Source organism: Anomaloglossus baeobatrachus, chromosome 8 (assembly GCF_048569485.1).
Source record: "Anomaloglossus baeobatrachus isolate aAnoBae1 chromosome 8, aAnoBae1.hap1, whole genome shotgun sequence".
Lineage (NCBI taxonomy): Eukaryota > Metazoa > Chordata > Amphibia > Anura > Aromobatidae > Anomaloglossus > Anomaloglossus baeobatrachus.
In genome coordinates this window covers 212761625-212788081 of record NC_134360.1, presented here as the reverse complement: position 1 = coordinate 212788081, position 26457 = coordinate 212761625, and the positions used below count along the sequence as shown (strand labels likewise).

Genomic DNA, 26457 nt, shown 5'->3' with positions numbered 1-26457 from the left:
AGGACCCATCTAGGGATGTTAGGGACTGCAGGGATCAGGCTCAGGTGAGTGTTAGGAGATGACCCCGCATTCCTCTCAGTGGACCCAGGGCCTTTCATTGTATTACTAAGGACAGAGTTTCAGATACTATGAAAGAAAACTCTCATAAAACTAGTGTAGTCTATTGAGCAATTCAGGGGTGATGATGGTAAGAATCTAATTAAAGCATCTAATGCACAAGTTCTTCTAACGTGGCAGGTCATCTATAATAACGTAGATTTCCCCTAGAAAATTGGAGACAACACTTGATGAAATTCTTTGGTGAATATTCTTGTAGATTCTAGTCTCTTTGGATTGTACTTTCTGTTTTTAGTGCAGATATTTATTCTTTCCAACACTTTCACATTTCCCGCACCCCCCGCTGGGAGCACTTATCAGATTCGTCGTGATTTCTGCAATGTTTCTCTCACTTGTGTACAGAAACTGAAAAAAAAATAGCAATTGGGGCTACCGGCTTAAGGCCACTGTGATTGCGCCCTTTGGGCCCAATAATCTTCGGAATAAGCCGTAGTCATTAATCATAGTCTTGGTTGGGGAGATAGGAGGGTGTCCCTATGGCATACATACAGTCGTAGCTTTATGGCTCCTTTGTAGCCATTTCTAAGACACAACAACTCTTTAAAGTTGGGTTTGGTAATTTGACCTATATTTAGGCATTTGCTGTATGCTATAAAAACTAAAAAAAAAAACATTACGGCATAAGGCACATGCTCGAAAGTACTTAAATGCAATTATATGCGGCTGCTTCTGATAATTAAGGTGCGCATCAAAGCAAAGTCATCATCACAACTCCATCTCGAAGGTTTAAAATTACCACTCAGGAAAAAAAAAAAAAAAAGCAAATGTCAATTTTTTTTCTTCTCTTTTCTTTTTTTGTTTAGCTCAATTATATATATTTTTTTTATATTTGCTTAATAACTTGTTACATTCAGGAAAAATTTGTTTGATCTTCACCGTTGGAATCTTCAATCAAATTTAAAAACAAAAAAAAAATAAAAACAAAAACTTAATGTATCAAAATTAAATTTCGGAAGTAAATCTATAAGAACTTCTCTTTTCTCGCTGTTATTTTATGCTTGGTTTACCTGTGCATCTACTTAACATTTTGATCAGACATTCATGAGATTCCCGCGCACCTTACTGTAAGAGCTATTCATTTGTATAATGGCAGCAATCATCCTCGTTTTTATGAAAATGAATGAGACGTTGTCACAGTCCTGAGCCCAGTTACTAACATCGTTGAATAGTAATGTCGTCTTGCCGGGAGTCCTCTTCTGTAACTATGCGTGCGAATTGAAGGATACAGATATAGCAGAGTTGAATCTGTCAGTTCATTATTGTACAACTAAATCCGTTACTTGCACTTAACCTACGCCTTTATCTTTCCACTTACATCCAGAACCCTTCAGCACCCGGCATTTTTCGTTTTCATTTTTTCCTCTCCTTCTTCCAAGAGCCATAACTTTTTTGATTTTTCCATTAATATAGCCATACGAGGGCTTGTGTTTTTCCAGGATGAATTGTACTTCTGAATGACAGCATTCTTTCTGCCCCATATTATAGTGGAAAACAGGAAAAAATTCCAAGTGCGGGGAAATTGTAAAAAAAAAAAAAGTGCATGTCATGCTGTACAAAGGCTAGTAAGATGCAGTACAGCGTAATCCCCACTAGGTGGCAGCAGAGTAGTGAAGGAGAGACAAAGACACACTGTATCGGAAAGGCAGCTGAAGTACAGCAGAGTAACTTCAGCAGGCAGTTAACACTAGAAGTCCTAGAAATTTCGAGCTCTCTGGGTTCCAAAGGTAGAAATGTTAAATTACCCCTCTCTGGGACTTCTAGTGTTAACAGGCGAATCATCAGGGGCAATAGAGTAGTCAGGGTCTAGCCAGGAAAGTCGACTCACTACAAAGGGAGGATCTGTTACGTGGGGACTGGCAGATCAGGATAAGGTGGTAAAAATCCCAATCACCATTCGGGGCCCACCGTGCTCCAGATGACAAAAAAGCTGCTGGCAACCTGAAGGTTAGGAGGAGAATACAGAGCTGGATGGCTCTGAGATAACCCAGGAAACCTGGGAACTGGTCACGTGTGTAGGGACAAGTCAGAACGGACGACAACCCAGTTAGCATTTTGGTGCAACTGGCGCTATACCGACCACGTGTGCAGGAAACACATCGGGTCGGGTGGTGACCAGGTAGCGTTGACCGCAAGATCGCCGCGAAAGCGCCCTGTTGGCCGGGTGTGTAGGACACGTCAGGCTGAGCGGTCCTCCGATTAGCGTTTCTGGTCACCTCTCGACTGGCCACGTGTGTGAAGGACACGTCAGGCCAGGTGGTCAAACCAGTAGCGCTGACTGGGAAGCCGATACGAGGGGAACAGGGTACACACACCCAGCCCAGGAACTCCTTGTTAACGCCACAGAGGTCCTGGAGTACGCTGTCCGTGTGCGTAGGGGCACAACCAGACAGGAGGCGCAGCAGCCGCAGCCAAGTTAGCTCCACTGGGCTGCACAAGCAGGACTGGATGGAAGGAGGTGGAAGCCTGGCGCCTGACCCTAACATGCTAAGCCACGGGTGTGTTGGCGTGACAAGCACCGGACGCCTAACCCTACCTACCGCTTCCAAACAAAGGCTTATGCCGCAATGGGCTCTATACATGGAGGTGTGCTCACAACAAGCATATGAGAAGACTGCGCACCTCTATGTTGTCTCCAGCCCCTTTTATAACCTGGGTCCGCCCCAAACCCAGGGTGGACCACAATGGCACCTCCAGGGTCCAATAGCAGAGTGCCATGTCATCAGCGACATCACAAGCAGCCTATCCGGAACCGCCACATCACTGATGACCTCATTGATGCCACGCCCCCAAACACCTCACCAGTCATCATCTAACGACCAATGGTGAGGTGCCGTGTCATGGGGCGGGCCTCCGCGAGCCAGTCCGAGTGGCCACATCATCAGGACACCTGATGTGTGTCGGCCTATCAGAGCCTGCCATCTCATGGACATGCCCAGTGAGGTCCTTACCGGACCTAGCTTCTGATGCACTAAGTGCCTGAGCATGCTCAGTAGCCTGAACAACAGTCTCAGAAATCAGACTATCTGCCTGAGCATGCTCAGTAGGCACAATACAGGACTTAGACACAGCACGATGTCCAAGTACCTGTGCAACGATGCTTTTCGCACTAAGTGTAGGAGCATGCTCAGTAGCCTGAACCGAGGACTTGGCCTCAGAAATGGCACTATCAGGCTGAGCATGCTCACTAGGCGAAATACTGGACTTAGGCTCTGGCTGGGGTAAATCGGCACGCGCATGCACACTAGCCGCCTCTCCACACTTAGACATGGAGGAGGAAGCAGCCAGCAGGACGACCCGAGGCACGGTCAAAAACGGCAGGCGCCTGGGTGCAACAGAAACTGCAGCAGGCTGCTTGCGGCTATGGCAGCGCCGATTCGTAACAGGATCAATATCAAGTCAGAAAACAAAACCGAGTCGGAAGGTATGCAGAGGGAAACACAAACAACAGACAGGAGCGGGAAGTCAGGAACCGGGACAGGCAGATGAACCGTGGAGGTTACAGGTCAGGACACAGTAGCAGGGAGGCAGGACAGATCGGGGACACTCACCAGAGCCAGTATACACGCTGCAAGGCAAAAATATCACTGGCACTGAACCATAGGTAGAGAGGCAATATATAGCATCCTGGGATCGAGAACAAGGCAAGGGAAGTTAACCCCTCACATGACCAGGACACAGCTGAGAGTAATCAGCAACAGGGAAAAGCCGGCCTGGATCATGACAGTTCAATTCCATAATGTTTATTTTTTTGTTTTATTTTTTTAATTTACCATGTTGAGGTTCTATGAGGACGTAAGTGCAAATGTGGATATTGGTAATGCAGCTAATGTGGCAAAGGCATATGATAATGTGCCACATAACAGTCTTGTAATGAAGCTTCAGAAGCAAGGACTAGGGGAAACTGTAAGCAGATGGGTAAGGAATTGGCTAAAAGATGGGAAACAAATAGTAGTCATGAATGGTACATTCTCTGATTGGTCTATAGTCAGCAGTGGGGACCGCAGGGATCTGTACTGGGAGCAGTGGGGTGCCACAGGGATCTGAGCTAGGACCTATTCTTTTTAATCTCTTTATTAATGACCTTGTGGATGGGATTGATAGTAAAGTGTCAGTCTTTGCTGATGACACCAAACTATGTAGGATATTAAAAATTGACCTGGATAGTACAATATTACAAAAAGATCTGGATAAGATGTCAGAATGGGCAGATACTTGGCAAATGAGATTTAATGTTGATAAATGTAAAGTAATGCACCTAGGACGGAGTAATCCTATAACTGCGTATACATTAAATGGAAGTAAACTCGGGAATACAGAACAGGAGAAGGACTTGGGTATTCTCATTACAAATAAGCTGAGCAGCAGCACTCAATGTCAGGCAGCAGCTGCTAAAGCAGAAAAGAATATAGGGTGTATGAAAAGAGAGATTAGATCCCGGGATCCCAATGTATTATTACCCCTCTATAAATCACTTGTATCTAGAATATGGGATCCAGTTTCGGGCTCCCACTTTAAAAAGGACATTCAGAAGTTAGAATCTGTTCAGCTTCACCTGGGACACTGTAGTGGCCTTGCCCGATTCCGTGACCCCGGGTGTCAATAAAAGGCTTGGGATGGGGACGATGGGGGTAGTTGTTCGTGACGCCACCAGTGGTGTGCAGCCAGTATTAGCCACCACTGCGAGACTTCTCTGTGGGGGTGGATGACAACGCAGCTCGGATGGTTCAGCTCTCCACAGGCAGAGCTATGGCCCCAGGGAGGACGGTGTTAGTAGTCTCTCAGGCACTGATGGCGCCGCAGTGCGATGGGAAGGGCGCTGGCAGTAACAAGATGACACAGGGCGAACAGTTCAAGGTCTTTTACTCACTGGTCACACAATGCCGTTGGAGCACCTGGCTACACTATGATGGGCCTCAGCCGATCCCTGATACTTCGAATGTCCTGGCCGGTAGTTCCTTCTGTGCGTCACCTTCCAATGGTTTCCCTACAACCCAGCTCCTGGGCCGTGGAACAGGTCACGGGTGCCTTCTGCACTCACCGCGAACCCTGGGTTCCTTCTTCTTTCCTAAGAACCCCAGTCGAGCCTCCGGCTCCAGACCACAGGCCCTGAACTTTCTGTGTCATTGCTTGCTTGTCGGTTCTGGAGTCTGGCCTGACTCGGACGCTGTCCGGTGTTAACTGCCTGTTTTCTGTGAGGTGGCTCCTAACGTCCCCTGTGTAGTTGCCCTGCTTCCTGGGTCCCTGAACTAGTGGGCATGAGGTCACATACCTCGTGATGGCCACCCCAGCATCTACCCTAGGTCGGTCCCAGTGACAGAACCCCCATGATATGTGTTGGTTGAGTGTGGTTGTAGTTGTTACTGATGATGATCTTCTCCGTATCTGCGATGAATACTGCACCTTGTGTGAAGTGCAGTACCCTGTGGCACCTGAGGCCACAGGGGTGCCACAACAGCATTTACGGCCACACTTGTGGTCATGTGATCCTTCTCTGGTTTATACGATATTTTGCTTTGTTTATAATGGTGGCAAACATTTTTTTGGCAATTGGATTGAATGGCAAATTAATCACATTCGTTGACTCGGGCGAAATCTCTAAAATTCACTTTGACCTGAATCGAATTACAGATCTCTAGTCACAGCCCCTACCAGTCTGTGATGCACATCTCAACCACTAGCTACATATCTAATATTTCCTGACAGATTAATGAAAAATCATATTTTTTTACAAAGCTGGTCACATCATATCACTCGTCTTGTGATATTTGCCTTAAGGAAAGGAAAAGAAAGACGTACTGTTCAGTAGACTGATTCAAGGTTTGCTGGGTACAAGAGTTAATAGTCGCAGGTTGGAGAACATTGACCCAGTTTTTCAACAGAGTGACAATCTCATAAATGGAAGAAGGGGATGGCATGTACTACTAAAAATGACTTTCAATGAAAATAATGTATTGCTGCAAACATTACACTAATATAGAACTCACTGCCTGTCTTCATGCTATGGTGATGGATTGCGTTACACGTGATATGTCATATGAGTGCTTGAATAAGTCAAGAGTTATCACGAAGGGGAGATGTCACTTAGGGCCCCATTACATTGCATTCTGATCTCCGTTCAGTGGTCCCGTCGGAGCTTCCATCTTAACCCCCCGAAAAAACGGGTTTAGGACACATGTGCCAACTGGGCTATTGACTATAATGGAGCAGATGGAGTCAGCATGTGTTCTGTCTTGCACCATTTTCAGGCATATACGCTTTCTGCAGTTGGATACCCATATGTAATCTGCTACGTCTGGGTGTCCGCCTGTAGAAAGCGTATACGCCCGAAAATGGAGCACAACAGAGCATACGGTGACTCAGTCTGTTCAATCATAGTCAATGGCCCAATCGGCGCATGCATCTGAAACCCGTTTTGCGGGGGGGGGGGGGTTCGGATGGAAGCTCCGGCAGGACCCCTAAATATAGGTAAAAACGAAATGCGAAAGCGGCCTTAGGCTGTTGATGTAACATTTTCAGCTCATTACTAGAGAGATATTTGGGTCAAGACTTGAACCCGAACATCAGCCTGGACGCCGAACCTGGACCCAAACAGCCTGTAAAATAAAGGGTTAAAGCAGGAGCTATAAACTTACCGAGGCTACGATGCAGCTGTAATGCTACCGGTACTTCCTGGTCCACTCATCAGTGCTCATACATATTCACTGCTTTCCCCGACTCTGATGGGCTGCCGGTACACCACGCCCCCCACCCTCTCTAACAGCACAGTCATTATTCTTGGAGCCAATTATGAAAGTAAATGACTAGACTAATATAATAATGAATGTGCCGACGATGGCGATTCATGCAACAGAATAGAATTCTGGTTACATCAATCTCCATATTGGCCATCAGTATTTTCCACTTTAAAATCCCCAACAAACAAGTGATCATTAGTTTGGAAGGTATTTCAGCTGCATCTTATACAGCATACCCATAATGGACCTGGAACCTGCACAGTAACATAATGGGTCCCTTGGGATCATGTCACTTTAGAAAAACTTTTGCTCTCTAACCTTGTCTACTGGACACAATGATCAATCAGTAGAAAGTCACTAGGAGACTTCAGAGTTTGCGCTCTTCTCTCCTGGAGCAAGCCGCAGGAAACAATTTAATGGTTATTATTTTATTTTATTTTTTTGTGAACCCTTACAGATGTCCAGAGATGTAACAACTTTCCCTCTGAAACATCAGGAAAATAGAAACAATTTTTCTATATAAGTTAATAATGCAGATGATTAATTAGGCTCAGTGCCATTGTGCCAGATGTCTAGAAACGCAAACGTTTCTAAATATTAATGTCTATGATACATCAGTGCTGAATTTTACTTAGAGAAAAGCTGTTCCTTCACGTTCAAGTTTTATCTAAAGTATGTTTCCCTTCCTCCCTTAGGGGTGCTTTACATGCTGCGACATCGCTACCGATATATCGTCGGGATCACGTCGTTAGTGACGCACATTCGGCGCCGGTAGCGACATCGCAGCGTGTAACAATAATGAGCGACGATCAACGATCGCAAAATCGTTCCAAAACGGTGATCGTTGACACGTGGTTCATTTCCTTAATATCGCTGCTGCCACCGGTACGATGTTGTTTGTCGTTCCTGCAGCAGCACACATCGCTATGTGTGACACCGCGGGAGCAACGAACGTCTCCTTACCTGCGCCCACCGGCAATGCGGAAGGAAGGAGGTGGGCGGGATATTACGTCCCGCTCATCTCCGCCCCTCCGCTTCTATTGACCGGCCGCTTAGTGACACCACAGTGACGTCGCTATGATGCTGAACGCACCTCCCTCTTGAGGGAGGGATTGTTCGGCGGTCATAGTGACGTCGCTGACAAGGTATGTGCGTGTGACACTGCCGTAGCGATAATGTTCGCTACGGCAGCGATCACCAAATGTTGCACGAGCGACGGGGGCGGGTGCTATCACGCTCGACATCACTAGCAATCGCTAGCGATGTCACAGTGTGTAAAGTACCCCTTAGGCTCTGTTCACACAGTGTTTTGTGTGCTTTTTTTTTTACAGCAAAACCTAGTCTCTTGGCAGTAATGAAACTGCATTTTTGCTGCTTTTTTCAGCTTTTTTGCAACGCTTTTGGTGTGTCATTTGTCTACAGTACATGTTAAATAAAGTTAGTTTCATTCACCAAAAAACCAGCAAAAATGCAGAAAACAGCTGTTTTTTCACTCTCATTCTTTACAATGGTGAGAAAAATGCAGCAAAAATGCTTGAAAAAATTGGCATGCTGTTGTCACGGGGTATGTGCAGATGGGAACAGGGACTCCTAGGCTGACCCTAGCGCTGGGATCCTTGCGCTGTTCTTTATCTCGAAGGTAGGCATGATGGTAGTCAGGTTCGAGCCCCCAGCGTGACCCTGTCTTCTGTCCAAGCCAAATGCTACTCTCCCCCACCCTGGGAGTGGGCCGGGAATCCAGAAACCAAAACCCCACTAATAGGCACAGACAAGGGTAAAGGAAAATTTGAGCACACTGCACTTGAACATGAAGGGGAGATAGTATGTGAACTGAGGTGGAAAGCAAAAGGGGTAGGGAATTAATACAGAACTGGAAAATTCATACCACGTGAAACCACAACTTGTAGATCACCATATAACAGGATAGCCACAGGAACCGAGGAAGCAGAAGCTATATCTGTCACTCAGCCCCAGTATCCAGAGCCTTATAATGGGTGAAGGTAGCTGGTGATCAGCAGGCTGGGTTCACAGCAGATGATCACAAGCCAGCAGGAATTAACTCCTGCTGAACTGGAGAGCAGTGGAGCCAGAACCAGCCTGCGCTCATGACCGGCTATGCAACTAAGTGATCCCAGGCTGTTTGTCAGACTCAGCAGTGTGAACAGAGTCCGACACCACCATGAGACCCAACGAGTGAAACACTGAACACCGCATGATAGCTGCTTCTTTCAAAAACGCATAGAAACCACCAGTAATACTAGTCCTGACTGTGGTTACCTGCTTTGAACTCCAGAGGTCTCACCTGAGCCCCGGAGGGCAGCCTGGACTGAACTCAGGAGTTTTAGGACTGAACCACGAGCGCCGACTGATTCCCTGGTGATTGTGGTTTAGTTCATGACAGCTGCTGACAGACCGGGCTGGAGTTTAGCCCAGCCTGTCCGCAGCTGTCATGAATAGAACCACAATCTCTGGGGAATCAGTCGGCGCTTGTGGTTCAGTCCTGAAAACCCTAAGTTCAGTCCAGGCTGCACTCCGGAGCTCAGTTGAGACCTCCAGAGTTCAATGCAGGTAACCGCAGCCAGGACTGGTATTACTCGCGGTTTCTCTTAGCCAGTCTGACACTGGATGTCACAGATGAAAAAAAATTAGCAGTTTTTTTCTGAAAACATATCTAAATTAATAATCTACTGTGGGTTAAAATACAATTACATTTAGAAAAAAATGTGTCAGGCTTATCTTGTAAAGCGGAAACACTAAGCCCCTGGTCATGATGAGTAAACGAATCCCAGATGTCGATGTAGCTGCAAAGATGCAATGTGGGGAGTGAGGACATGGAGCACATAGAAGTCTTCAGAGCAGCAGGACAGATGAAGTCAAGTACCCAAGAATGGAAGCAGGTTAAGCATGATGTGCCCAAGAGGTGGAGTGCACAAAATATAGAGTTTTTAATAGCAATCTGTGTCCTAATGGGCCTTAAAAGGCTAAAGGCCCTGTTATACGCAACGACATCGCTAACGAGATATCGCTGGGGTCATGGAATTTGTGATGCACATCCGGCCTCGTTAGCGTCGTTGTTGCGTTTGACACCTACAAGCGACCGCTAACGATCCGAAATACTCACCAAATCGTTAATTGTTGACACTTCGCTCATTTTCCAAATATTGCTGCTCATTATGGACGCAGGTTGTTCGTCGTTCCTGAGGCAGCACACATCGCTATGTGTGACACCCAGGGAACAACGAACAACAGCGTTCCTGCATCGTCCGGCAATGAGGTGGGAGTGTTAATGCGGCTGCTCTCCGCCCCTTTGCGTCTATTGGTGGCCCGCTGTGTGACGTCGCTGTGACGTCGCACGAACCGCCCCCTTAAAAAAGAGATTGTTCGCCGGCCACAGTGACGTCGTTAGGAAGGTATGTGCGTGTGACGAGTACTACCGATATTTTTCACCACGGGAAGCGATTTGCCCGTGACACCCGCACGATGGGGGCGGGTGCGATCGCTAGAGACATCGTTCCGTGTAAAGCAGCATTTAGGGAGATGATGTGACACTCCAGGCAACATGCCAAGCCTGACGTGGAGCACAACAGAGGGCAGTAGACTGAGGGGAGGGGAGCTGAGCCCGAACCCAGGAGAGGTGTGTAACAAAATGGTTGTGGAAGGAGGGCAGAATGTGTCATGCGCCACGTGAGTAACATAACCCTGGCTATTGACTTTTGAGATTTGCAATTTGCTATGGCAAGATAATAAAATGTTCAACTTTTGACAATTCCCATGAGAACTTCAATTATGCAAATCATGACCCTGGTGACATTTTTTGGCTCATCTTTATCTATGTCAGGCAATGAGTGGGATAAACTGATTTTGAAACATCATTTATAATTTATCTTCTGTACGAACTCATTGACAGTTTTAATGAGTGGACCGATGCTCGAGCAGTCTCACGAATCAGACTATTTCTAGGAAACAGAAAATAAAATAATATTGCTGTAATTTAACATGAATTAACACAAGGATGACATCTGCATTAATTGCACCATCACAGCTGTATCAACATTTCACCTTTGGGTAAGTGCTCCCCGCGCACAACATACCTGCTGCAGGCAGATGTGAGACATAAACCTGCAGATTAGAAAAGTAAAAGGCCGCTCGAGAGTTCACCTTCTTGCAATGGCTTTTTCAGCTTCATACTCATTCCTCTTAAATTAGTCTGAGAACTGGAGGTGAACGGCGATATTCTGTATTTCTGGATGTGGCAGCTATAGTATTGGAACCTTTTTTTATGCATTAGAACCCTTAAAATAAAGCGGGTGAGATAAGTTTTGAACATATCACCAATTTTCTAAATAAAAATATATTTCTAGGTGCTATTTCTCACCAGATGTCGGTAACAACCCATCCAATCCACACAGGCAAAGATATCAAACCATATATATCAAATAATTAGAAATGACACGGGGGAAAAGTATTTAAAACACTTACTGAAGTTTAATTAATACTTTGCACAAAAGGTTTTGTTGGTGATGACAGTTTTAAGACGCCTCCTGTATGAATAAACTAATCACATGCGTTGCTCAGGTGTGATTTTGGGTCCATTCTTCCAAACAGTGTTTAAATCCTAAAATAAGAATAATATGAACATATACTCTACTGTAACTAAATAAAAGCATAAAGTATATAAATAAACATAGGGTACTTAATAAACACTATTTTTGATCAAAAAAGCATAAAGCCATCCCACCGCGACAAGGTGAACCCAAATAGAGATGGTACCTAACACTTTCTAGTATTAAAACCTTATGATGTGTCAAAACAGACCTCAATCTGAATAAGGGTAGAGAATGGCTAAGTCCCGACTACAGACACACAGCCATGGGATGCAATGGATGAAATGCTCAGCTCACTTGAAAAAGGGGTCAGACCCTATTTGTACTAAGATTTTAAAACTAGAGAGTGATAGGTACTGTCCCGATTTAGGTACACTTTGTTGCGGTGGGATGGCTTTACACTTTTTTGGTTAAAAATAGTGTTTACTAAGTCCCCTATGTTTATTTATATGCATTATGCTTTTATTTAGTTACAGTAGGGTATATGTTCATATTATTCTTATTTTGGGCTTTCTTTGTCTCCTGGCCAGTGTGAACATGCACTTATAACATGCATGGTGTACCAACTCACGCACCGGCTCATTTTCGTATTTACTCTTTGAATCCTGCAGGTCTCCGGCTCCTTCTATGAACTCTGAGCTTAAAGGGAACCTGTCACCAGATTTGGTGACTACAGGCTACGGGCACCACCAGTGGGCTCTTATATACAGCATTCTAACATGCTGTATATAAGAGCCCAGACCGCTGTGCAGAACATAAAAAAATCACTTTATAATACTCACCTAAGGGGCGGTGCAGACTGGTCGAATGGGTGTCTCCATTCTCCGGTACCGGCACCTCCTCTTTCGTCCATCTTTGTCCTCCTTCTTCTGAAGCCTGGGTGCATGATGTCATCCACACTAGCCGGCATTGAGATCCCACGCAGGCGCACTACAATACTTTGGTCTGCCCTGGGCAGGACCTCAATGCTGGTGCGTGTGCATGACGTAGGACACATCATGCACCCAGGCTTTAGAAGAAGGTGGACAAAGATGGCCAAAAGAGGAGACGCCAGTACCAGAAAATGGAGACACCGATCCGACCAATCTGCACCGCATCGCTCCTTAGGTGAGTATTATAAAGTGATTTTTACATTCTAAACAGTGGCCTGGGCTCTTATATACAGTATTCTAGAATGCTGTATATAAGAGCCCACTGGTGGTGGCAGCAGATTATAGTCGTCAAATCTGGTGACAGGTTCCCTTTAACTTCCTTCCATAAAGAAAATAATGAAATGTAAATACTACAAATGTAAACTTTTAATATCACATTTATTTTCATGTTTGTTCAGGTGATTTAATCTTTTTGATGCTTTTTTGTTTTTCTAGAAATTGCCGGAAATACAGATGATATCCCACTAGTCCGCTGGAGACAGCAGTGGCTTGAAAATGGCACTCTACTTTTTCACATTCACCACCAGGACGGCTCATCAAATTTGCCAGGACAGGAACCCACAGAAGAACCTCAAGGCGAGGCAGCAGAAGAAGAATTAAGGATACTGCATATTTCCGTCATGGTAAGTGTATGTGTAGTGCCTTTATTGCCCAACCCTAGCCCAGTCCCCAGTGGTAATAGGGCAACCTGATGTATATTTGAGTGTATAATGGAGTGAAACCGGGACTGTCCTCCTCACGAACCGGGTTTAGCATTACACCCAATTTGGGTGCAATACTCTGTGGCGACTGAAGCCTCAGGGGCGCCACATTCCGTATGTTCTTTGTACATGGCTGGAATACACATGCATTTTACTGTCCGTGTTACATCTTTACACCCATTACTTTGCCTATTTTATGGAAGCAAACTTAGTGCTCTACTTTTGATTCAGCAGAACAGCATGAGGTTCAAGTGTCGGAGCGATTCTAGATGCTAAAATGCAGAATTATTACGGCTGTACGGAAACAGTCCTACAGAGATAAAAGATAAATATCTATAACTCTTTACTTTTGGGCAATATCCAACTTCCTGACAGTTCAGAAGTTATCTTGCTGATCTCGGTGTTTGTTTGGGTATTTTTGCAGGATTTTTTTTAAGCATTTTTGTAAATTATTTACTTGGATTTTGCAGTTTAGCTTTAGTATTCTGCTACTGTCTTGAACTGTTAGGGAGAATGTAAAGTGCTTCTTGTTTTTTCTGCTTATCCATTATTTATTACATGGTACGCTCTCATGTCCAGTGTGTACTGTAAAATGAATGGAGGCCTCAGGATTTGTTCTTTTTTTTCCTGAGAGGCTTTATATTCAAAGTGATTTCTTTCTTTTAGCTGGATTATATTTTCCATGTTACAAGGAGGTAGAGTATATAGGAAATTATAGGCACTGAAAAGATTATACATTTTATTAAAGGGGTTATTTAATGATTTTCATTGTTTCTTTTTTTATATAGAGGGCATGTCAATTGTAACGCTAGTGTCAAGACGTCTCTCTGCTGTGGAGTTTTGTGACAGGTTCTGGGTCAGACTCTGCTGATTACATGGATTCCGTTTCCTTTGCGGAGGAGAGGGTTAATGTCAGTTCACCTTTCAGCATCTTCTGACTCCTGGTCAGGTGTTTCCAGTTTGGACCACTCCCGGGTCCTATATATACTCCCTGCTTCCAGCAGAGGGTGCTGGTTATTTTCATTTATTTGGAAGCTTGGCCAGGAGGCGGAAGGAGCTGGAGAAACCCTTTCTCTGAGACTTTCCTTGTTGGCTGCAGCAATGGTGCTTGCTGCAGCAGTTCATGATCTGCTGGTTGAATGCTATAGAAGTTACCCAGTAGTCTGTTTTCTTCCCCCCTTTTAAGATTTTCCCCTTGTGCACTTTTAGTGGCTCCTTTGTGTGTGGTTGCGGTGTGTACGAGTTGTTGTAGTTACCTCTGTTAGTCTTTATTTGTTGGTGGGGTTGTTGACTTCTGTTCTTTCTCCTTTCCCCAGGTAGTGGGTTGTGGAGGGGGGTCTTATCATCAGGGACAAGGACTGGAGATAGGGCCTAGGTTGGCGGCCCGGACCTCCCTACCTTCAAGGATACCTCTGAGTGTGAGGATGAGCGCACGGTGGGAGTGAGGATGAGCACAGGGGCCCCATTCTTAGGGCCAGCATAGGTTACCCTGTGTTCCCTAGGCACCCGTGACAGCTAGGCATACATAAAATAAATATTCATGCTCGACCACACAAATATATTCAGATAAATATTCATGATTGCCCACTCACACAAGCTGGTCAACTTTATAATAAGAGGTTTACACAGAAATAAAACAAAACACTTTAATTTAATTTACTGTAAATCAGACACGCTAGAGCAACCAATGCTAAAATTATCTCAAAAACGATTCTATAAAAACATACAAAGGCTATATAGAGTCCACTTACCCTTTCTTCTCTGATATTAGACCACTCACATATCAGTATGGTATAAGAAGAGCAGCTAGAGCCAGTATTGTCTGAAGGACACTGCGATTATCCTAAATAAGGCATATTAAGTTTTATTATCTAATTACAGAAGCTCAATATTGAAATTATGTGCTGTCAAATCATCATGGGTAACTGTGATAGAAGTTTCTGTCCCATTGTAGAGAATGTGTAATACAGGCCATTCATTTTTATAATACAGAATCTTCTGGTGAACTCCTTGAGAGAATATCGAGACACGTAATTCCCCATTATAACATACTCACTTCAGTTTATTCCCATGTTGTCTGTCTTCGCATTCAGATGCCATTGCTTTAACTCAGCTAGGTGTGCAGACAGTGGAAGACGTGATTACTTCATCACTGAGCAGTGCGCTCGATACCCAACTCTTCATACTGTAGGAGAGGGATCTATCTTCTTGTTGGGCTTTGCGCTATCTGTTACACAAGCCACATTGTCCCTCCATGTGAAGTCTTCTTTCCTGCTGGTTGGAGCTCAGTAATTTAGTTTAGTGAGTTATTGTATGGAGAGTAGGACCCACTGAGACTGACCGGTCAGTGGCTAGGTTTGATCAACTGATGCAATGGAACACAGGTTCTGGCATCCAATAAGGGCACATAGCACCTTAAGCTGCTTTCACACTACGTTTTTTTAACATCCGTCATGAACGTTTTTTTAACGCAAAAACGGATTTAGTGCAAATGCGTTTTCATTTCAATGCATTTGCAATGGACTCGCGTCAACATGCGTTCACATGCGTTTGCGTGCGTTATTATGAGGATCCAGCGAGTTGCAGTTTTTTAACTTTTTTCAAAAACGATACTTGTAGAGTTTTTGAGCTGCGTCCAAATACTTCAAATTGCTGGATCATGACTAAACAGCATGTGAATGCTGGCATGCTGATAGACAGGATCCTGCTTGCTCTACTGAGCATGCCCAGAAACCAGCCTGGCGTGATCAGTCTCTCCCTCCCCTCCCTCTCTCTCCTCTCTCTCTCTCCCCCGCCTGAGAGCGGAGGACGCTCGTAACCAAGGTAAACATCGGGTAACCGCGGTCTTAGTTACCCGATGTTTACCTTGGTTACGTGTGCAGGGAACGGGCTCCTAGCAGCTGCAGACGCTCGTAACTAATGTAAATATCGGGTATCCAAGCAAGTTACCTGATGTTTACCTTGGTTACGAGACTCCACAGCTGTCAGAGGCCAGCTCCCAGTCTGTCACGTTCAATTCCCCTCACTCCCGATCACATGACTCCAATGCCCGCCCATAAACTTAAAGTGACAGGATCCTGCAAAATAATACATGCGTTTGCATGCGTTTTTTTGCTGTAAAAGCAGGATCCGCTTTTGCAGCAAAAAAACGTTCATGACGCATGTTAAAAAAATGTAGTGTGAAAGCAGCCTTATTTAATTCCATCTCTAACATCTGTCCTTCACCAAGTGAGTTGACCCAGGACTATTTGAAAACTCTTTTGCTTTATGTCTCAGGCAGGCCCACCAGAAATGACCTTGGCTATTCTCCTGACTACATCTTGTTGATAATCTTATTGACCTTGCCTCTCTTAAGGCCCCGTCACAGACAATGAGATCGCTAACGAGATTGTTGCTGAGTCACAGTTTCTGTGGCATAGCAATGATCTCGCCAGCGATCTCGTTATGTGTGACACCTGCCAGCGATCAGGCCCCTGCTGTGAGATCGCTAGTCGTTGCCGAATGATCCGAACCATTTTCTTCAAAGGCGATGTCCTGCTGGGCAGGACGCATCGCTGTGTTTGACGCCTACCAACGACCTCCTAACAGGGTCGCAACGCCCGCCGAGATCGTTATACAGGTCGCTCATTGTTACTGCGTCGTTGGTAAGGTCTGACTGTGTGACATCTCACAAGCGACCTCCCAGCGACTTACCAGCGATCCCTATCAGGTCGTATCGTTGTCGGGATCGCTGGTATGTTGTTGTGTGTGATTGGGCCTTTATACTAACCTTATCCTCAACTAGCCATCAGCAAAGAGAAAAAACAAATCCTTTTATTGGAGTGTAAGGATTAAACAGGTTGTCCAGGTTTGGAGTTAAGATCTTCTCTGCTGTCGGCGTCGAGAGCAGGTGGACATGTCACCACAAGTATACAATTACATATGGTCACTTGCAGACTAGACGTTCACAGCCTCTCTCATTACAAGTAAATTGAGTGATTCCAGACATGTCTAGTCAGAGTGTGGCTGGAAGTGACGTCGAGAGTAGGTGGATGTGTCACCACAAGTATACAATTTCCATACATATGGTCACTTGCAGACTAGATGTGCACAACCTCTCTCCTTACACGTAAATTGAGTGATGCCAGACATGTCTAGTCAGACAGCGCACTCCTGGCACCGCTACTGGAGAATCCTGACAACGCATACTTGAACCCCAAACTTGGACAACCCCTTTAATACTAAAGTATCATTGAACCCTGCTTGGCAGAATTCCTTGTACCAAGCCTGTCCATAGAAGCTCTTATAAGAGTTGATAAACCCTGTAACAGCAGCGGTCACTATGTGATTGCAAAACCCAAATGAAGGGAAGAAATCCATAATTTGTTTACATGTGAAGAAACTATTGAATAAAATAATACCAGATGAGCCAGTCGTCTTCTCACTATCTATCTATCTATCTATCTATCTATCTATCTATCTATCTTATCACTATCATGTAATAATAATAATAATAATAATAATAATAATCATAAAAACAATTCTCAAGTACTCTAATTGATAATGGAGAAATAAAAAAATACAGTTTGTAAACATTTATTTCTTCCAACTGTATCTTTCGACCATCCTATCTGCCCCAATGGCTCTTAAAATCAGTTCCAGAACTTAAATATGGTATTTATTAAACAAATCCAAAAAAGTATTGAATCCAGTGGAGCGCAGAGAGGGATATGTAAAAGTTCCATTTATTTCCAAAAGTTAAAATTTTCGGCACAGGCTTGCACAGAAGACAAAGAAATAGATCTAAATCCAACGCGTTTTGACAATGAGTCAGTCGCTACATCTTATTCACGAATAAGAAGTCGTGACTGATTCATTGTCGAAACGCGTTGGATTGAGATACAGTGGAACCTTGGATTATCAGCATGATTGGTTCCGGGAGTGTGCTCTTAAACCAAGCTAAGGCTGCTTTACACCTTACGATATCACATAAGATATCGTATGCGATTGTACCCGCCCCCATCGTATGTGCAGCATGGTCAATTTGTGCCCGTGACGCACAAATGATTAAATCCCGTCACACATACTTACCCTTCCATACGACCTTGATGTGGATGGCGAACATCCACTTCTTGGAGTGGGAGGGACGTTCGGCGTCACAGCGACGTCACGCGGCAGCCGGCCAATAGAAGCGGAGGGGCGGAGATGAGCGGGACGTAAGCATCCCGCCCACCTGCTTCCGCATTGCCGGCGGGAGCCGCGGGACGCAGGTAAGATCTGTTCATCGTTCCTGGGGTGTTACACACTGCGATGTGTGGTATCTCGGGAACATTGACCCACCAGACGTGCAATTTTAAGGAAATCAACGACGTGTATGCGATGAACGGTTTTACGTTCAATCGCAATCGCATGTAGCTGTCACACACTACAACACCACTAACGATACCGGATGTGCGTCACTTACGACGTGACCCCTCCGACACATCGTTAGATTTGTTGTAACGTGTAAAGCCCGCTTTACTCTTATATCGGTAAAATAGCAAATATGTAAGAGGCTAAAATATAACTTTTATTCTATTCACATAAAATCTTAGATTAAGACACAGGGGTAACCTATAGCTCTCTGGATTAAATGGGACAGACAGAGCCCAGATCCAGGAGCCAATAATGTATAACAAAATTAACAAAAAAACACAACATACATAACAAATAATTGAGTATGATAATTATTACTCCAAGAGGGACAGTGGTCCCATAAATGAGTACCTAAAAAATTATCAAAAAATAACTCAATATAATAAACATATAGTGCATAGTGATCCTCAAAGAGGAAATCACTCAAATCAGGATTCTAGAATGAGTTAGAATCGATCTCACCCATTCCTCGCAGCTTGGGGTATACAGGGTTTTCTCAACACGGGTCCACACAGCATCCAGCTGGCCCTACAATGACCCTAGGAAATCTTAGTAATACCTAATACCCCAATAGCTTCTGCCCTTACAAAGGCAGACCACATCTAACCCTCTCTTAGTGCCCCTATAATGTTCCTGGCCCTCGTCCCGACGAGTTTCATCACTTTAGAATCATCAGGGGACTCCGGTAACACATTAGAGGTTAGAGATCCTATACCCAAGCTCACATAGATACACTAAGAGTCTTAGTGTATCTATGTGAGCTTGGGTATAGGATCTCTAACCTCTAATGTGTTACCGGAGTCCCCTGATAATTCTAAAGTGATGAAACGCGTCGGTACGAGGGCCAGGAACATAATAGGGGCACTAAGAGAGGGTTAGATGTGGTCTGCCTTTGTAAGGGCAGAAGCTATTGGGGTATTAGGTATTACTAAGATTTCCTAGGGTCATTGTAGGGCCAGCTGGATGCTGTGCGGACCCGTGTGGAGAAAACCCTGTATACCCCAAGCTGCGAGGAATGGGTGAGATCGATTCTAACTCATTCTAGAATCCTGAGTTGAGTGATTTCCTCTTTGAGGATCACTATGCACTATATGTTTATTATATTGAGTTATTTTTTGATAATTTTTTAGGTACTCATTTATGGGACCACTGTCCTTCTTGGAGTAATAATTATCATACTCAATTATTTGTTATGTATGTTGTGTTTTTTTGTTAATTTTGTTATATATTATTGGCTCCTGGATCTGGGCTCCGTCTGTCCCATTTAATCCAGAGAGCTATAGGTTACCCCTGTGTCTTAATCTAAGATTTTATGTGAATAGATTAAAAGTTATATTTTAGCCTCTTACATATTTGCTATTTTCCTACTAATCATAAGTGGCTCATTTGTCTCATATGACAGTTGCTGTTTGATATTTACTCTTATATCAAAGCAAATTTTCCCATAGGAAATAATTCAAACGCAGAAAATTGGTTCCACAACCCAAAAATATTTACTGAATTTATACAAACTTATTACAGTAATATAAAATAATGTCCTGTATTCATATAAAATTATTACAGTCACTAATACACAATACTGTACAGTAAAAAAACAATTAAACTGCACATTAGCTTACAATAGAATTGTTTGTGTGCGGGAGGAACAGTACAAGCAATGTGCTGCACTGGTTATTAATAAGAGAGTACAGTACAGTACTGTATCCACAAATACAAATTGATAGATGTGCTGTTTAGTATATACTGTACTTTACAATGGTATACAGTATACAGTAAATATGTACAGAAAGTTACCTCCAGAGCGGGTCAGAGCGCGGTGAAAGGGCAGAACCAGAAGTGTCCTTGACGAGTATTTGCTCTTATTACAAATCATTGCTCAAAACGCTCTCAAACCAAGTTACTCTTAGGGGTACTTTGCACGTTGCGACATCGCTACTGCGATATCGTCGGGGTCAGATCGAAAGTGACGCACATCCGGCGCCGGTAACGACGTCGCTACGTGTAAAGCCTAGATGCGCCGATAAACGATTGCAAAAGTGTCGAAAATCGGTGATCTGTGTAGCGTCGGTCATTTTCATAATGTCACACCATTAGGAGATACGATGTGGTTCCTCGTTTCTGCGGCAGCACACATCGCTGTGTGTGAAGCCACAGGAGCGAGGAACATCTCCTTACCTGCCTCCACCGGCTATGCAGAAGGAAGGAGGTGGGTGGGATGATTACGTCCCGCTTATCTCCGCCCCTCCGCTTCTATTGGTTACCTGCCGTGTGACGTCGCTGTGACGCCGCACGACCTGCCCCCTTAGGAAGTAGGCGGGTCGCCGGCCAGAGCGACGTCGCAGGGCAGGTAAGTGCGTGTGAAGCTGTCGTAGTGATAATGTTCGCTACGACAGCTATCACAAGATATCGCATGTGTGACGGGGGCGGGTACTTGGCATCGCTATCATCGGCTAGCGATGTCGCAACGTGCAAAGTACCCCTAAATCCAAGGTTCCACAAGGTATATTTCTTTGTCTTCTGTGCAAGCCTTTACCGCAAATTTTTAACTTTTGGAAATAAATGGAACCTTTACATATCCCTGTCTGCGGTCCGCTGGATTCAATACCTTTTTGGATTCTATTTCCCCTATGCCTGGGATTCCTTGTGCGGACATGGTGAGATACCCCTCACCTGGAAGGTGGTGAGCTGGATTTTTTCTTGTATGGATTTATTAGAGAAATGTCTTTTTTTATACTCTATGTAAACATTAAACAACTATAATAATTTTTTCATAGGGTGCAAACTAAACAAAACCAAAGTGGTAAACCCAAGTAACAAAATCAGACTTTTTCCCAATGCAAGATTGTCATAAAACCATGAAACAATAAAATAAACAAGCATGAGTATGTCTCTTAGCCGTCAGTCATTACCGCGTCTCTTTGAACCGCTCCTGCCAGCCTCGCTCTGCGCTTTGTTGTATTTATAGATAGCAAACATTTCAGCTGACTCGAGATGAAAGATGGCGCCGCTTCCCACTCTTCTCCATAAGCCATTTCAGAACAAGTTATGCCAGTCATCCTTCACGCACACAACGTCCTTTAAGGTGTACCTGTTAGATTTTGCCTAATGAGACGCTGAGTTAGCCCCATTTAACAGTCGTAGCTGTGAGAGGAAGACAATTATAATCTGCTTCTCTTTTATCCCACCTGAAATGTACATTCGACAGAACGCATTGTCGAGGCCCTTCTTTATCTTTGAAGAGAGGATATTCAAACAATAGCAATTATCCAGATTTGCCATTTTAATTGGGTGCCTAGCAGTCTGTATCCTGACACACGTCTGCAGCAGACTACACTGGAAGTAATGAATTAAAAACAGCTCATTTTATTATAGCCGTCATCTCATATGAGGATTACCTAACACTTAAATGGAGAATGGTGCTTTATTACAGAAATAGGTAATATCATACTGTGCACTGAATGGTGGTATAATATATGGAACAGATTTGCTTAAGGGGTAAGAGTTGTTCCCCTGTTTCCCCATAAAAAGTGGATACAGCAAGTATCAAATGCGTTCAGAATTATTAGGGTGACTTTAAGGCTATGTGCCCACGTGAGATGAAACCTGCGGATTTATCTGCGGAAAATCCAAGGATTTTCTGGATTTTCCAGGTAAATCCACAGGTTTCCGCATGCACAGACACTCCCTATGTTATCCTATGGGACATGGGGAGTGCTGTGTCCACGCTGCGGATACGTGCAGCTGCGGAACATGGTGCGGATGTCCCGCAGCTGCATGTAATTAATTGCATGTCAATTCTTTCTGCGGAATTACCTGGAAATCTGCCTTGGTCCCAATACTTACCTGCCTTGATAGCAGACACCCAGTCACTTTCCCTCCGTGCACAGGACAGCAGTGAAGCTAGGAGCAGGAAGGAGGAGGTGGGCGGGCCTGCACGAGCTCCGGTCATGTGACAGCCAGAGCTAGTGCTGGCCCGCCCACCTTCTCCTGCACAGTGCAGACACTGCCGGAGACGGAGAGTGAAGTGCTGCGTGATGGAGGTAAGTATAAACGCCCCGATCACGGCAGCACTTGTTCTGCATTGAGGATGCAGTGCCGAAGCCATGGTACTGTATCCTCAATGCAGAATGCCCGCACCATATCCGTAGGACATTCCACAAGAAAACCGTAGCATGGAAACAGACAAAGTTGTGCTGCGGATTTCTGGGAGATCCTGCGGAATGTCCTGCGGATATAACCGCAGGACACTTTCCCCGTGGGCACATAGCCTTAAGACGCCTAGAACTGACCCTATTCATCAAAGACCGGTGTGAACAACGACAGTCTTGTTGAGGTGTCAGACACTCCTGATTCATTAAGGGGCATGCCCCTTTGATTCGCTATGTTCTTTACAGTTAGAGCAGTCAGACTGTGGAATGCCGACCACAAGAGGTAGTAATGGCAGATACTAGAACAGCTTTTATAAAAGGGCTGGATGATTTCCTCAGTACACACAACATTGTTGGTTATAAATGACTTAAGGGGGCTTTACACGCTGCGACATCGCTAATGTGGAGTCGTTGGGGTCACGGAATTTGTGACGCACATCCGGCCGCATTAGCAATGTTGCTGCGTGTGACACCGATGAGCAATTTTGCATCGTTGCAAAAACGTGCAAAATCGCTCATCGGTGACATGGGGGTCCATTCTCGATTATCGTTACTGCGGCAGTAACAATGTAGTTCATCGCTCCTGCGGCAGCACACATCGCTATGTGTGACGTCGCAGGAACGAGGAACCTCTCCTTACCTGCCTCCCGGCCGCTATGAGGAAGGAAGGAGGTGGGCGGGATGTTCCGGCCACTCATCTCCGCCCCTCCGCTTCTATTGGGCGGCCGCTCAGTGACGTCGCTGTGACGCCGCACGGACCGCCCCCTTAGAAAGGAGGCGGTTCGCCGGTCACAGCGACGTCGCCGGGTAGGTAAGTATGTGTGACGGGACTGCGCGATGTTGTGCGGCACGCGCAGCGATTTGCCCGTGTCGCACAACAGATGGGGGCGGGTACCCACGCTAGCGATATCGGGACCGATATCGCAGCGTGTAAAGTAGCCTTTAGTGACCAAATGTAGAACTGGTGGAGGAACGATGAACCAGATGGACCTAGGTCTTTTTTCAACCTAAGTAACTATGTAACTATAAATCTTACTCCTGTCAGGCACTAGATTTCTAGTGTTACATTAGGCACAGTATGGCAAGAAGATTTGCCGACTGTCATGGTGTCGTTCGGATCGGTGGAGACTACAGATTCTGGTACTCTGCCTGCTAAGTTCTCTGATGTTTGTGATCAGTGCAGGCAGACTCAGGTGTCAACCCACAGACTTATGGTTCATAGGCAGGCTAGCAAGAGTTAATCTCTGCTGGACTGATTTTTAGTCTTTTTTGATCACTGGAGCAGCGAGTCACATTCATCCCTCTGCTATGTATGCTTGATGGACACCTCCTGTGATGCTAGTTATAGCTTCTCTATATTGGTCTGGTGAGGTATTGTGATCCAGTTTAACTGGTGGTTGTAAAACATTGTTGCTATGAGCGGTTGTGGCGTTAACCATTGTAGCCCTTTTGTTGCTGCCTTACTTCTCTTGCTTTTCTCCTTAGTTTCTTACTGTCTGTTACTGTGAGTTTGCAGTGTGTCTGAGTTTTGTTTTTCCCTGTCTGCCTTTATCTGTGTTTCCATCACACGCCTGCCCCTTCCTTCCCTTAGGGAAGGGAAGGAACAGATCAGCTTTACTCAGGAGTATAGTAAGGCATGGGACCCTGGCATCTCCACCATCAGGGGTAATCCAGAAGTGAGGGATAACCTAGGGTACCCTACCATGAGGGACAGTATAGGAGCCCCCTTTTCCTCGCTATCCTACAGTGACATCATGACACACAGCTTGTCATAAAATAGACGAGCTGTGGCATAACGCCCCAGCTATGCATTTTTTGTCAGAGCTGGTCAAAAAGGTAGTAAAAATGCTAAAAGTCACAACATCTTTGTGCATCCTCAAGTTGCAACTTATCACTTTCTCGTGAAAACACTTTGATGAATCTGGACCTACAGTGTCTGAAAAATGTATTACTGCTAATGAAGGTTTCTACAGAAAATGCTAATAATTAGCTCAAGGTATGACTCCAATTCATCATTTTTTGGAGTTTTTAATGAATTTTCTTTTTTATCTTTTAGTATTCGTTGCAATTTTTTGGCACCAAAGTTTTCAAAATTGCGTTGATGAATTTTGCGCAAAATCAAAGATGCTCTTTTTCCTTATCTTTTATCTTTTAGAGTAAAAAGTTGCATGATCCTTTTAAATATCACATCCTAATCTTCAACTATGTAGAAATAAAATTAGGCAGATCTTGCATTCAAGTAGAGTAGTGGAATATAATTACGGGGAAAAAAAGCAACATTTCGAAAAGTCACAAATTATGAGTTTGGCTAAAGATAAGGTAAATAATGTCCATTTTGTGAGTAAGAAAATAAATAAAATGAAATAGAAAAAAAATAACTTTAAAAAGTAACAAATAATTAACGAATAAAGTGAATGTAAAAAGTCACCATTGGAAACATTTTTATTCCAGATAAAATGGAAAAAAGGCCATGATAAATTAAGGTCTATAGCGCCAACATTTTGTTCATTGCCAAAAATAATCCCTTCTTTAATGCAGTTATCTCTTAGGCTGGAAGCTTCATATTTTCGACATCCAAATATAAGGAGACGTTCGCTATTTCCTACTCATGGTACTCTTTATTTTTACCAAAAATACTGTTTTTTTAAACCTTGAAGGGTAAAAATTATGAAATGAGATATAGTTTGGTGAGAAAATAGACACCAATATTTATACAGTAAGAAAATAATGGGTTGTCTTACTGTCGGAAAGATAAAGAGGGAAGGAAGAGGAGAAACCTTTGGGTGAAGAGATGATGGCGGAATTAAAATGGTTATATATTTTAAGGAAGTCATATGACTGAGACCCCATCAATCATCAATCTGAGAATGAGGGTCATATTTGAGCTATTTGGATGAAACAGTGGTCCCACTTGCTCACTACCACTGTCTATAGGGCTGATGGAGATGGGTGAGATCAGTTCTTGGGTATCCCTAAACATTGAATGAAAGGGCAGTTTACATATGTGACCACTGTTTCATCTAAACTCTTAAAGAATTATGTCTCACGAGTTCTGTTCTAGTCATTGTGGAGCTCCCGGAGTTGAGACACCCAACAATCATACATATCATCTATCCTGTGGATTCAAAAAGTTAGTAGAAGAGGTAATTGAAAAAGATGAGCGGACCTTTGAAGGTTCAGTTCTCAGGGCACATTCGAAACTTAGATAAGGTTTGGTTTGTGACCCCCGACTTGAAACGAACCCCAATGGTAGTAACTAATTAGGTAGTTTATGTTTCTGCCCACATACAGTAAGCCATAAACTGATCACCTCCAGGGAAGGCTGGGCAGGTTTTCCAATTTGTTTTTGTGTGTGTGCACACTACATCTGATCACGCTGCTGTTACCCCCCTAGTGTGAGCCATTCAAACACTACACACTGCTCGTACAGTGCTGAGTATCACTCATACCCAAGCACAGCGCTGATCACTTGAGTGGTTTGCTCTCGTAACTCACTCAAACTTCGAACTCGAACTTTGATATTTTTTTTGGGTAGTCGGTTTCCGAACCCGAACCTCCAACCTCAGGTTCTTTCCTCACTAGTAATTGATTCTTTCACTGACACTGTATTAGAGTTGATAGCTTTCTTCACTTTGAGAAAAATAAAGAGAGATAGGAGCGGAGAGGACCTTTTAGGCGAAGAAATGACAGTGGTATTATTAACACACAAAAATCTGTTTGGTGCGGTCTCAGTAGAGGGATTGCAACAATCATAAGAATAAGGATCTCTTTTCCTCCATTTGAACAGAATGGAATGGAGGTCACACTTGCACACTACTACTTTACTC

The 26457-nt window shown here is 44.3% G+C and overlaps 1 protein-coding gene across 6 annotated transcripts in view; it reads left to right on the top strand.

The window, feature by feature from the left end:
- The window catches only part of ASTN1 (astrotactin 1), a 704518-nt gene that overhangs the window by 341779 nt on the left and 336282 nt on the right, over window positions 1-26457 (top strand). For all 6 annotated transcript variants that reach the window (XM_075320156.1, XM_075320155.1, XM_075320159.1 and 3 more), the window contains one exon: window positions 12823-13010. In XM_075320156.1, coding sequence (XP_075176271.1) covers window positions 12823-13010 — 188 coding nt within the window. The remainder of the gene's footprint in view (window positions 1-12822; window positions 13011-26457) is intronic.